A 13,103-nucleotide genomic window follows, 5' to 3' on the forward strand; every position below is an offset into this window, starting at 1 on the left:
CAAAGGCAACATGCTCATTTATTTCTTTGGCAGACATCTTGAGCTAGCTGGCTAATGACTTGCATCTCTTTCGTTCATCCAGCAGTTGTTCCTTGATATCCGCACCCCATATCCCACCAATATCATCAGCAAGGAACTCTCGCGATGCAGCCTTCGCTAGATGAGAGAATATTTCTACTTCCTCCATCACCCGGATGAGATTTCTGCCCATTATATTCTTCACATCAGTCTCGGAAATCCCCCTACTCAACATTCCTTCCACCAGAGATGGGTATTGTGCAACATCCTCCAATCCGTCAGGGCCCCGGAGCATTCCATCAAAATCAGATCCGATGCCCACGTGCGAGTATCCAATCTTCTCACCGATGTAAATGACATGGTCAATAACTCTGGAAAGAGTGGCGCCAGAAGCAGGTTTCGCATCGGTGAGTTCCCTCAAGAAGCAGACCATGATTATTCCACCGTTACGGTGAAGCAGCTGGAGATTTCCATCTGTGACATTGCGGGGGTGCGGACAAACTGTATAGCTATTCAAATATGTTAGCGTAAAAGGTCCAGACTTCTCTTTTACAAGATGGGGTATTTCAACGCGAAGCTTTACCTGGATGAATGGGAATAAATGACTGGTGCTTCTGATATCTTCAATGATTCCTCTTGGACCGCGTGAGATGTATGGGAGAGATCGATCATCCTAGCGATATAGAGAAAAGAACGGGTCAACACGGCCAGACTGAAGAGTGGATAGACGAAAACGAAGTGAGACTTGCATGCCGATACGATTCATTTCACCCAGAAGCCTTCTCCCTCTTTGGGACAAGCCTGAATGTAGTGGCGTGGATACTGTCTATATGGTCAGCAGAGATCAGCTTTTCAACCTTCAAATGATATTTCAGTGCTCAAACACAGACCGCTGCGTCGGCAAATAAATTATGGCAATTATGCGTGAGAGTCACATATCGGACTCCAAGCTGGTGAAACATCCGAAGCACGCTCATACTATTGCCGATCTGATGCAAACCTTCTACTCCAATCAAACTTGCAATGCGTCCCGAGTGAAAACCATCTAAGATGCTGGCTGCTGACTCGGCCAGTACGAGGGTATCTGGGTTCATCTCGATAAGCCGATGGATTAGATCAATTTGTTGAAGAGTTTTGTGCAATTGAGCCACGCAACCTTGTTCTTGCTCCTCAGGTGTTGGACTAATATCTTGTTAAGTTGATACAAATATATAAGAGCGTTGCAAGAGAGATGGGTCTTACCAGGGAACAAATGCACTCCAGAACTGAGCCCCGACTGACCCGGCTCGAAGGCGAAGGATATCCGTTTGTCCTATCGGCATATCATGGATGGTAGATTCTTGTCCATTGATCTGGTTTTGCAACCAGCCTCTGATGATATACGGGAAGTCATTATGACCATCTAACTTATATATGAGGCTATTTGTCAAAGGTCACCAACGAAGCTCGCCACTCACCAATTAGAGGTACTTCCTTGAAAAGACGTGCAGCCTGCTGTTTCCATGTCTCTTCCCGGGTATACATTTCGCTTGGTACTGAATGGAAGGTTGGCTGATTCAAAGATATTATAGATGGGCTATTCATTCATTTGATATTCTATAGGCCAATATACCCATGCCGTTTCGGCGACCGAAACTATAAGGAGACCGAAATATGTGTCAGCTACCATTAGTGGTAAAAGGCGGGACGAAGACCTATAGCCACCATCTTTGACATCTTTTCTATCAGTTACAATTTTCTGGCAGTTGACCTTAATCAAAGGCTCTATAGCCTACGCAGATATACAGCTATCTCTGATCATTGACATGGTACTTGATCGTTTTTCTCTCACTGCGCAGAATTAATGAAGTTGATAGTAATTGGCCATTCAGCGCTTTCCCTCCATCAAAGGCTCGAAGTTGCCCGGAACAATGGGCAAGTAGTCTTTGTCCCAATTCTCGACAAGGAAAAGTCAGGCGCTCTTTCGTACGGATGTTTCCTTCACGCCTGGGTACTTAACCCAGCCTCTTTCCTCTCCTCTTTATCCTCTTCCTTTATGTCACCCTCGTCTCACTTAGTGAACTGTCAATCCTCAAACATCATTAACAATGGAGAGTTCCTTGTAAGAGCCCTCTTCTTGGTTATGATCGACAGAGCTACATTAACATTTACAGCCGGGCCCCTTGGCCCTGTATACCATCGCCTAGGCGATGATAGTAACCTCCCAGGACTAATCAGTCGAGCCCGTGAGCAGCCTTCAACCGATTAGGCAGCCCACTTCACTCGACTTGCCTGCCCCTACGCGAAGGAAGGCCGTTTCATCAAGTCCCACTTACTCCGCGAACCCAGCCGCGAACCGGCTCCTAGCTGCCTTCCCGCGGCTGCACGACGAGTCACCTCTTGCTATTCTGCCCAAGGTTCCTGGGCCTGGCAACCTGAGCCATGCTACAATACCGCAGGACAATCCTCAACTCTGCACCGCCTTCAACTAGACCTATCCCAGACCTACATGTTCACGGTGGGAAGACGTGTAGAACTGGAATGCAACAATTGCTTGTACAAGACGGGCATATTCCCGTTCTGTGTGGTCGTTGAGTTTCTTGGTGGGCACTCCGAACATGCCGTCTGCCATTGGTTCGGTTGGGCATGCTCAGTTTTCAGTCGACTAGTATCCTCGCGTTCCCAACTGCGCTGCGTTCATTTTCTTTGGCTTCTTTCTTGTTTCCTGGTGTGTCTTGGGCCTCTAGCACCGTCTTTATTATTTCTTGAGCTCCACAATCACTAGGCTGGTTGTTCCTGGCGGCGCTTTGATCTTTTCGCCTGTTGCCCTTGCTACGCGCGGTTTACGTGTCTGTTTTTCTTTTCTATTTCTTCGTCAATAAAAAAGGAAAATATGTTTAAACAAACACAGCAATAGTTAGTTTCATTGAATTCCCTTTGCACTCAAACGTAATAGAAATACCTTAAAATCATGAGAATACGGGCGAGTAGCAGTAATTTGCCATCCACCTAGAAATCCTGATCGGTGGAGCAGATGTCTAAGAGACAAGCATTGAAACCGACATGACAAGGCCGCATAAGTGGCCGATTGTCCTTGGAAATATCTCAATCGAAAAACGTAAAACTTTCAGCATTCATGAATATCTACGACAGCATGGCTAGAACAACATCCTCAACCCGCTCTAAATGTTTCATGTCCAGTGCCTTGGTTGTTCTAACGTCACTTTCCATAGGAGCCTTCTTAGGATAAAATTCAATCTTGCCACCATCCTGAATGATATTTGTTCGGTCCAGGAGAAGACGAGCCCGAGAATAGGGGTCAAGTTTCCAGTAGTTGACGCGCAGTCGCTCAGCTAAATAGGCCCTTTCGCTTTCGCTGGAGTAAAGATTCATCACGTCCTTTGATTTAGTCGCCTCAATCCACCCAGATGTAGCAGCAAGGAACTCTTCACAAATAGCTTGTCGCTCGCGTTTCAAGGCGTCTCGTATCGTAGTATTATCCATCCTTGAGTTTTCAGTGGAGTTGGGCTCAATGTATTTATATGACCACTTCTCGTCACCGCCCATCTCTTCCGCGATCTGATCACGGGGGATGAACTTCTCGAGCTCGGCGACACTGTTCGTGAACTCGACCTTGGCTGCAATTTCTGGATCCATCAAACCTCGAATGAGTCGCCAAATCCCTAGAATGTTGAAGTGGTGAGTTGCAAGGGATCCAAGAAGTAGCAGGACAGGCCAGACAGGGTATCCCTAGCCACAACCAACATGATTGACTGACCTGAAAAAGCCCACGGGGCATTATGAATCAGCATAATTCCCAAGCTTTCGGGATAGTTAACTTCGAAACACCTAAGAATAAATTTCACAGGTGGATATTCCTACGCCAAAGAAAAGGGTCAGCGATGTAGAGGAATGACAGTCATACTGCATGGACCGGAAAAATTGACATACCATATTGGACAGACTAAAGCCCGTCATATCAAATAAAACAGCCTAACTCCGAGTCAGTGCGAACTGTTTCACGTCGCCGCCGTTAAATGAGACACGTACTGCGGTCTCAATCGGAGCAGCCATTGTGAGCCGCACCGATTCCATCAAATGAATAATATGTCGCTCCAATGATTCTTCACTCTGAGCCCCAGGCTTGTGCAATCGGACTCTCACCACCACGATTGGGCGGCCAGCCCTATCAACACCATGCACGTAACTCTTTCCCATGCGTATTTGCGACAAGAAGTCATTTCCGGCTTTTCGTTCGCTCATGCTGGATTCGCTCTGCGTCTGCTTGAGGGCATGTAACTCTCCCTTTGCCATCACATCTTCGTCTACGTGCATTTCCTTGAGCCGCCAAACAACTGCTTCCACCATCATTGCAAAGGATTTGGGAACATCCCATTTGCGTGCGCGGAGGAAGCGTAAAAGCACGGCATCGGGGTGGTCGTGTTTGAGAGTGTCGAGTACTCCGGTACGAAGCTCAGTAGGTGAGATTTCCGAGAGGGCCTTCTTGATTGCATGGGATTCAGCCATACCAGCCCCTATTTCTCCAAGGTATGTCATACTGTTTTGGTGATATGGTGTATTCGGGGTCGGGGTAGGCTTTTCAGAGACTTTGCTCTGTGTGCGGCTAAGGAGCGACAGCCGTCTCTGGGATTGAGTGGGACTGAAAGGCTCCTCCACAAAGCCATCGATAGGTTCATTGCTTAGGGATATTTCAACTGCCTTGAGTAAAATGGACCAAAGATCTTGTAATCTCGCCTCCTGATCCTTGTTGATGTTGCCCAAGAAGCCGAGTTTCGGACCATCGGCAGTCATTTTTCTTAGGAGACTCAAGCGTGAGCTGTAATGAATGGGTCGAATCTGAGATTGATTCAATGAAGGCTTTAGATTGCGGGGTATGGCTTGGTCTTAATAAACATTCTAAAAGACTGAAAGGCGGAGGATTGTGGGAGGTATCATGATAAAAATCCAGGAGGATCATCATAAATCCACATGAAACCCCTCATACCCCGGACTCTGCCTCGGTCCCCACGGGGAACGGGGCTTGTTCCATTCTTGAATTCCTGTCTAAGTGAAGTAACTGCAATGATGAAATTAATCGCAGGAATGACATGCACTGTACTAGATAGCCCACAAGTTCCTCTCCAGCAACCACAAGAGGGAAGCTTCGGGCCGTCGGAAGTAGTTCCACATGTGGGTAAAAAAGATGGATTTCGATATTTGATGGCGTCTCAGGTCATTTTTGGAGAATTAGGATAAAAGGAAACGAGAGCTAGAATTTACCTGTGTACAATGTACAATGTACAACGTAATGTAGTACTTTGACCCCTGAAATCAGCCTATCTTGTTGAAAATAATCCAAATGGTTGATCGACATTTACCCTTTCCCCTATGGGCCTTCTCCGGGGAAATACGGTCATTGCCTTGACTAAAAGTACTTTGTACCGCATACTCCAGATACAATTGATCTTCAAGGCTCTGATAAGGGTCGTGTCATGATTGGTCTTGAATACTCTGTACTCCATAACTACATCCATGGATGCGTATGTACGGAGCACAGTGATCGTAGAAAGATTGCGCGAAACCAGCCGGTCGCAAACTGAAAATGTACCTTGCCATCACTGTTAACTTCTAGTTTGCTCTATAAAAAATTATACATTTTAATTTTCCGCAACTCCTTTTTTTCTCTTTCTGTCGGAGTTGGGAGTGAAGGGTGCAGGCGCATTACTGCCGGTTGTCTGAATAAATGGCCATATATTCTACATATGTATATGTTTAATATTCAATAGCAAATCTGGAAACTTCAATTGACGTAATGTCACTAATTATCCTTCAATTATATGTATTTTCCATGTGTCACGGTTAAGATAGGGAATGTGCCGTGTCCTTCAGGGTTATCTCCAGAGCTGCCAAGACTGCCAAGACTTCCCAGTTAAGCTTAGATTGGTAGGAATTGTTATCTTTCAGTGTCAGATGGATATAGAACTATGGACGTTATATACCGGGGCAATCCTCTTAGATATACTAGATATCCTGAAATTAGAATCGTTGCATCATTACTTGGTTGCATTCATTTGTGCTTGAAACCATGTCTCCCGACTTCGAATCAAGTCAACTACCGTCAAAACAAGATGTACCAGTCACTATTGCGAGTGTTGACATCGACCCTCGAGCAGAGCGCGCATTAGTATGGAAATTTGACCTTCGACTACTTCCTGTGTTGGCCATCATGTATCTGTTCAACAGCCTGGACAAGTCTAATTTGGGCAATGCTAAGACAGCTGGCCTTGAAGGTACGCCGTCACTAGCCTTCATGATTGAAGAGTGCCGCACTAACATAAATTACAATGATAGAGACACTCTCCCTGAAGGGAAATCAGTACAATCTTCTGCTTAGCATCTTTTTCGTCCCGTACGTCCTAACTGCACCCTTCCTCGGTCTTTTGGGGAAGAAATATGGACCGAACATTGTTCTACCCTGCATGATGCTTGCCTTCGGTATTTGTACGATTCTTGTGGTCACAGTTTTCAACTTTAGCGGTCTCTTCGCCATTAGGTGGTTTTTGGGTATGGCAGAGAGCGCATTCTTTCCGTTGGTGATCTATTACCAAACAACGTAGGTCCGCCCCTTCAAGCCTTTGGACTTGCATCATCTCTAATCCAACGCCAGTTTCTATCGCCGGGGTGAGCTAGCTCGCCGGCTCGCCATTTTTTATGCGGCTCAAACCATTGCCTCTGCCTTCTCGGGCTTGCTGGCATTTGGGATTTTCCGCATCAACACGGGTCCATTGGCGCCTTGGAGGTATCTCTTTTTGATCGAAGGTGCAGGAACTGTTCTCTTTGCACTATTCGCACTGTGGTATCTACCTCGGTCGGCCTCAGAGGCAAGTTTTCTGACACCTGAAGAGAAAGAACTCGCATACCTTCGTTTGCAAATTGATAGTTCTTCTGTGGTTAATGAAAAGCTCGACATCCGGGATGCGTTTCAAGTGTTTAAACACGGGACTAGTTGGGTTATTTTAGGCATTCAAATTTGCCTAGGTGTTCCCTTGCAGGCAGTTCAGCTATTCCTTCCTGTGATAATACAGCGCCTTGGGTATAGTACCGTGAAAACCAACCTATTCACTGTGGCCCCCAACATCTCAGGCGCTGCAGTCCTCCTCATCCTGGCGTTCAGCAGTGACTGGACGAGATGGCGATTCCCATTCATTGCACTCGGCTTTTTATTCACATTCGTGGGGTTCGTGATTTATGCGACTATCGATGTTGAGCATGATATAAATGTAGCCTATTTTGCTTCATTTCTGATGACTTGGTTAGTTCACCCTCCTTCAACGACAAGTTGAAAGCTTACAAGATTATTTAGGGGCACCTCTGCACCTTCTGTTCTTCTCGACACTTGGTATAATAACAACACTGCCAATGAAGGGCGTCGTGTGGTATTAACGAGTATTGCTGTCCCGTTGGCCAACTTGATGGGGGTTGTCAGCTCGAACATCTTCCGCAAGCAAGATGCACCTGAATACCTTCCTGCCTTAATCACCACGGCCTCATTTGGCGGGGTTGGTATTGTCTTGACAATCTGTCTGGGGCTTTGGATGATTGCGGATAATAGGAAAAGGGACCGATTGCAAGGTGTTCATATCAAGGCAAGGGATATCCCTACAGAATATCTCAAGGACGGGCCTGCCTGTGATAACTTCCGCTGGTTTTATTGAGAGATCCTTCGATAGATATATACATTTCATTCCAGCTGCGAGAAATTAATGGCTAAACCACATTAGCAAAGATCTCTGGTAGATAACCAAAGAAGAAAGACAAGGTCTATCCGTCAACCGCCACGGCAGCCAACGTGGTGTGACCAACCCAACACCGCCTTAAATTGTGAACTATTCTCTCTTTGATCAAGCTCTACATCCGGTTGGAGCCGCTCCAACAGAGTCGGGGTATACAGGTGTCTGTGTTGTATCCTCACACTTGCAGTAATTGGTTTCCAAGGGAACATTCGAGCACGCGCTTGCCGGTGCAGTTGCACAGTAAGTATTGGTTGACACTGAGGTTGTCATGCCTGCTGGACAGGAGCTTGAGGGCATGCAGAAAGTGTCGACGGTGGATGCGCCTGGAAGAATGGTCATGCTATACCATTGATCTCTGGCACAGGAGCAGGAAACGGCTTTTGAGGCATCAGGTATATTAGCTTCACTGTCTATGTGCTGGGTATAATCTGGTGGGCTACAGACTAAAAGGAGAAATTGAACAAGGAAAATTGAAGAGGGAAGACTCACCACTGATAATAGTCGACTGTCCCCCTGCTAAGGTACCTTCATACAAGGTCGAGGTTGTCCAAGGAATTGCCCCATGCGAACACTCGGTCGTGATCCAGGATGCATCAAGCGGGAAACATGTCGACTGCTCCATGCAATGACCTGGGTGCCAAACTGAGGGGAAGTACCCCTCCGAGCACTGGATTGGGGGCTCCGGTCTAGCGCAGTACGATGTGGGAGTTCCCATTGTACAATCTCTCGTGTAGACAGCAGTCTCCCCGTCCGAGCAGCTGAGCGATGCAGCCTTAGTGATCGTCGTCGGAGGTGCGGTTGTTGTACCCGCGGCAGTCTGTTGGGGAAATGCGACGACGGCAGTGAAAAAGAAAGAGAACAGAGGGATGACTCGGATAAAATCCATTTTAGAAGACATCGAGCAAGAGCGAAAGAAGATATCAGGCTTTTGTGAAGATTGTAAAGTGTGTTCTTGTAATCTCAAGAACCCGACTTCAGGGCAAACTTGGGTTATATACCACTGCAGCAGGTCTCACTATGACGGGTCTCACTAGAGCTAAGTTAGTCCTCTGTACTCCGTAGAACAATCAAAATTCGAAAACAATTCTCTCCCACATACGTGTGCCCAGTGTTTGTGGGGCGGTTTCTGATAGCTCGAAAGAGAGACAAAGGGCTCAGCTCATAACGTCACCTCATGTAACCTTGGAGCTTTTTGATAAACGGGACCATTGGATGCCTCGCTTTTTCCTATTTTTTCTCGACAAACAAGAATCAAGAGACAGGCAAGGATATAAAAATAGTGTGTCCAGCTAGACCCTCGGAAAACTTCCAAGAACCCAAGGCCCCCCGCCCGTGGTGGGGTCGGGCAGCCCACTCTTCGTATTCTTGTTGGGGTGACTCCTGGCACTTTGACAATATTTGTGAGGCTGATCTCTTAAGTCCTCGATTGACAATAGCTGATTTCAACTGTTTATCGCTATTACTTATAGCATCTTGTTGTCTCGTCTCTGATGTGGCCCTATTAGCGGTCTCTTGATTCATGTCCCATCGCTCTTACCGTGTTATCGCACCGAAGTTGTATAGCCTCATTGCCTACCCCGGACACGGCAAATGTAAGTGTTGCTGCTTTGGATGGGGAGATGGTGAGACATTTCTCGGGAAAGGGAATTGCGGTGAAACATTTGGAGAATGTTTCAGTGGCCACTGGAGATCAGATCTGCAAGACCCTCAGGTAGGACCTATGTTATAGGCGATAACCGGGATGGGTTAAATGGTAGATTCGGGAAATAAAAAGAAAGCCATACATATATCACTACGGACTATAACCTAGGAAGATAATCTTAAGAGCTAGTCCCTTTGTTATCATTCATTACGGGTATGCATTTTTAGCTAGCACCTAGAAACCTAGTAGTAATTATGTAGCCTATAGAAGTATAAATAGCAATTAAATGGCCATATGTGGTACATCATAATCACTTTGTAAGCAATTAAAAATGCAGAATGTCATCTGGAACAACGTGTAGGGGACTACGGAGTACATAGTTATGTTGTAGATATCTCGTAAGACCTCGGGAGAGGCCATTGCTTACTAACATGTTTTGAACTTCCCGAGGTTTCCTCTCAAAGAGAGTCGACGTGGTCTAAATTTGAAAGGTCCGCAATTTAGGGCAAGGCACAGCAAATATCTCCCTACTCCACTCAGTCAAGCCAAATCCTATGATCAATATATCACATCATCTCCATCCTCAGACACTAAGGTCTATTAACCGTGGTCTAGGAGCGCGCCCACTGCAGCGCCTTCCCACAAGCCTTGTCTTATCCACCAGCGCGGTAGAGGTGACTGATCAGCAACAAACCAGAAAATCAACAGGCATGATAAGTGAATGTTCACCAACTTTCGAAGCGATAAGCAAGTCATCCCGTCTCGCGTCAGCTGTACCGGACCCATACCCATTCTTAGGTGATTCACTATACAGCCTAGCTGTGTATCCGCCAGCCAGTCGGTGCAGCGAGCCACGATACTCGATATATCCCAGGCTGCGTGACTCGTCACCTAGACATACTGCTCGTGGATAGAGCAGCAGAGTACCGCGAAGGTCGTGTGGCGCGCTAGGCATACCCGCAGTGCATTGATATCTAGGCAGGGACTCACGGCGGCTTCGATGCCAGTGAAGACAACCGCCTTATGTATGTTCCTTTTATTTCCGAAGATGAGGCGTTCTCGTCGACTGGACTGGACAGAACAAGACCAGATGCTGCGTTTGGGAGAGTGGGCACACCGAGGTTGTAGAGAACGGCGGGGAGGGATCCATGAGAGGGATCCATTGGCGGGTGCGCTAGTGATCGGTTGCCGTCCTAGGATGCCGTTTCGAAGGCTAGCGCTGTCATCGATAGCCATTCTTCAAAGTTCTGGCGCTAGAATCTGATTGCCGGATAATCGTCAGGAAAGGTCGGGATCTTCTACCGCCCGTGTAGAGAAGTGTTGGAAGGGAGCTACTACTGGGAGGGAGATATTCATGTCGAGGCAGTCGTTGCTATCGCCCTGGCCGTCGTTGCAGTCGATGTTGTCGTTGAATGTCCCCCGAAATATTTCGGAGGATGGGCGTGGGACATGGGAACCCACAGGGCGTGCTCCGTGTCCGAACTAGAGATAAGCATAAAGCGCGCCGACGGTCCGGTGTTCCAGGGAGATCGCAGGACTACCTGAGCGAGACTACCGCTAACTGGCAGGATGGATACCGTCCGCAAAATGCACAGGCCTATATGCAGGCTGTAGTCGGTCGATATTGATCGGCCCACGTAGCATGCAGTAATAGTCACCGAGCGACCGTCGATAGGAAGAAGCTTCGGGTTACCGTAGTGGGGAGGATATTAATTATGCCATTGTTGAACTTCGAGACGTGAAGGTTGTTTGCGAATCAAGGCAGCCGGGGCTGCTTGGGTCGCAGAGGGAAAAAGGGTCTGGGTCCATGGGCGCCATATAAATTCTGGGCCGATCTGCGACGAGATCGGACACGCCAGTCAGACTTTCGCACTTCAAAAGCTGTGCAACCAGCAGGTCTAAGCCGTCGGATCGGGCTTCAGACGCCACGGTAATTGCCATGACTGAGTCAAATGCAAGGCGGAGGAAGCTGTCCTGCGCTCGCATTGTCTGTTGCCCTCCGTTCAATGAAATGCGTTCGTGCTTTTCTCCTTACTTCCCATGTTCATTCGCTTTGTCTAGATTAGCCCTTCACGTGTGTATGTGTGACATGAGTCTACATACATCTAAGTAAACACAGTCTAACACTGTCAATTATTTACTTATTGTCTTCTTGAAGCTACTAAATCAAGCCCTAGCTTTTCTTTCCCCGTGTCCTGCCATTTAACCCCCACTCCGTCTTTAGCTTCCAGAGTTGTAAATGCACTAGTTACCGCGAGCCTTTTACGCTACTCGAGTTTAAGACAAAACCCAAGCAGGTCTGGTGGTTCGGAGTATCAAATCTCTTCTATTCATTACATTGTCCCAGTCTAGTTCACATACTCAATCTAGCGCATACACATCCAGTATCCCAACATGCGACGGGTGCCGAACATTCTTAACCCCTGTTGATTCCTTCCAGAATCCAGTCAAGACTCTGACTCCAGTGCAGCTGTCAGACGCCCTACACGGTCGCCGCTACCCCTGCATGCCGCTAAACACGATCTGGTAATCACTTGTCTTACTCCTACAGGGGTCCCAGATAGTCATAGACCAGCTTGGCCTTGAGAATTTCGCCTCCCTTGAGAACCTCGATGTGGCGGATATAGCGATGCTCACCGTTGAACTGCTCGAACCCACCAGCCTGGTAGGTAACGCCATCGATGTCGAGGTGCTCAGTGGTCATTAGGATGGCCCTGGTGGTACCCTGCTCCCAGCCGTTGGCGAGCCATGTAGATGAAAGGTCGTTTAAATTGACCCAGGCCGTGCGGCCGGTAATCTTACCGAAGAGTGGGTGGGTAGCATGTCTGGTCTCGTTGTTGAGAAGGCGGTTTTCGGTGGAGCCTGGCAGGCCCGATCCACTCTTGGAGTCGATGGTGAGATGCGTCAAGCCGACCTCGTCGATATATTGCTTGATGGTCATGGTGATGCTACCCACGTTGAGAACCTTGCGGCTGAGCCAGTTGACGCCCTGGATCTTGAGAATAGAGTCATAGGAGTCCGACAGCTGGAGGTTCTGCAGTGAAGGGTCGGCTTTTTTGTTTGTTGGGGCAGCCTGTCTGCGGCTTGCGTATTCTACGTACCATGCTCCACCGTCCGGTGAGATCATCGATGGTGATATTTTCTGGAGCCGCCATTTTGATTTGAGGTTGAGGTGAATGATTGGAAACTGAGAAAGACTAGTTGCTTTATGAATTGTGAAGTGATTGATGGTTGATATGATTTATGATTCTGTGCGTAGCCATACATGTTATATAGATCTATTCCAAGGTATTTCCTCCCAATGCTTTCCGAATCGGTGTACGTCGGAGCTCACCATGGTGAGACTGAACAGTGACAGAGTATCCGATTTCCCCCTTAGAACGAGTATTGAGAGCCTTGTCGAAATCCAACAGGGCCCTCAAGAGGGAATGTGTCCGTGTTTACTCCCAAAATAACTCAAACCTCATCGAAAAATCCTTTGGTGATGCGCTTACATGGACCAGTCTAGCGTGGATAAACAACTGGAATCTACCTACAACATACATACGGCACCCAGACCCGCCCACGGCACCGGCGGGAGGCCATACAGCCCCGCACCTATGATACTTTAGGTAACTTAGGTAGCGCTGGAGGTAGGTACCTACGAAGTACGAAGTATAGGTTGGGGGGAT

The 13,103-nt window shown here is 47.6% G+C and overlaps 5 protein-coding genes across 5 annotated transcripts; 1 reads left to right on the plus strand and 4 right to left on the minus strand.

Moving 5' to 3' along the window:
* Positions 1–43: 43 nt before the first annotated feature.
* On the minus strand, positions 44–1,542 carry gliJ (dipeptidase gliJ; the record flags this gene model as incomplete). Its single annotated transcript, XM_016738456.1, has 5 exons — positions 44–527; positions 790–844; positions 998–1,200; positions 1,261–1,420; positions 1,476–1,542. 5 exons carry the CDS (start codon positions 1,540–1,542, stop codon positions 44–46), a joined length of 969 nt encoding a protein of 322 aa, XP_016603810.1.
* Positions 1,543–3,141: 1,599 nt separating this feature from the next.
* On the minus strand, positions 3,142–4,809 carry PEX2_011800 (CRAL-TRIO domain-containing protein; the record flags this gene model as incomplete). Its single annotated transcript, XM_016738457.1, has 3 exons — positions 3,142–3,747; positions 3,949–3,990; positions 4,048–4,809. The coding sequence occupies 3 exons, from the start codon at positions 4,807–4,809 to the stop codon at positions 3,142–3,144; spliced, it is 1,410 nt and encodes a 469-aa protein (XP_016603811.1).
* Positions 4,810–6,082: 1,273 nt separating this feature from the next.
* PEX2_011810 (putative MFS transporter) lies at positions 6,083–7,712 on the plus strand (the record flags this gene model as incomplete). Its single annotated transcript, XM_016738458.1, has 4 exons — positions 6,083–6,287; positions 6,349–6,610; positions 6,665–7,309; positions 7,361–7,712. The coding sequence occupies 4 exons, from the start codon at positions 6,083–6,085 to the stop codon at positions 7,710–7,712; spliced, it is 1,464 nt and encodes a 487-aa protein (XP_016603812.1).
* Positions 7,713–7,898: 186 nt separating this feature from the next.
* Positions 7,899–8,676, minus strand: PEX2_011820 (uncharacterized protein; the record flags this gene model as incomplete). The annotated part of the gene is made up of 2 exons (XM_016738459.1): positions 7,899–8,167; positions 8,280–8,676. The coding sequence occupies 2 exons, from the start codon at positions 8,674–8,676 to the stop codon at positions 7,899–7,901; spliced, it is 666 nt and encodes a 221-aa protein (XP_016603813.1).
* Positions 8,677–11,977: 3,301 nt separating this feature from the next.
* Positions 11,978–12,587, minus strand: PEX2_011830 (uncharacterized protein; the record flags this gene model as incomplete). The annotated part of the gene is made up of 2 exons (XM_016738460.1): positions 11,978–12,427; positions 12,534–12,587. The coding sequence occupies 2 exons, from the start codon at positions 12,585–12,587 to the stop codon at positions 11,978–11,980; spliced, it is 504 nt and encodes a 167-aa protein (XP_016603814.1).
* Between the last annotated feature and the right edge of the window lie 516 nt (positions 12,588–13,103).

This window comes from Penicillium expansum (genome assembly GCF_000769745.1).
Source record: "Penicillium expansum strain MD-8 chromosome Unknown contig38, whole genome shotgun sequence".
Lineage (NCBI taxonomy): Eukaryota > Fungi > Ascomycota > Eurotiomycetes > Eurotiales > Aspergillaceae > Penicillium > Penicillium expansum.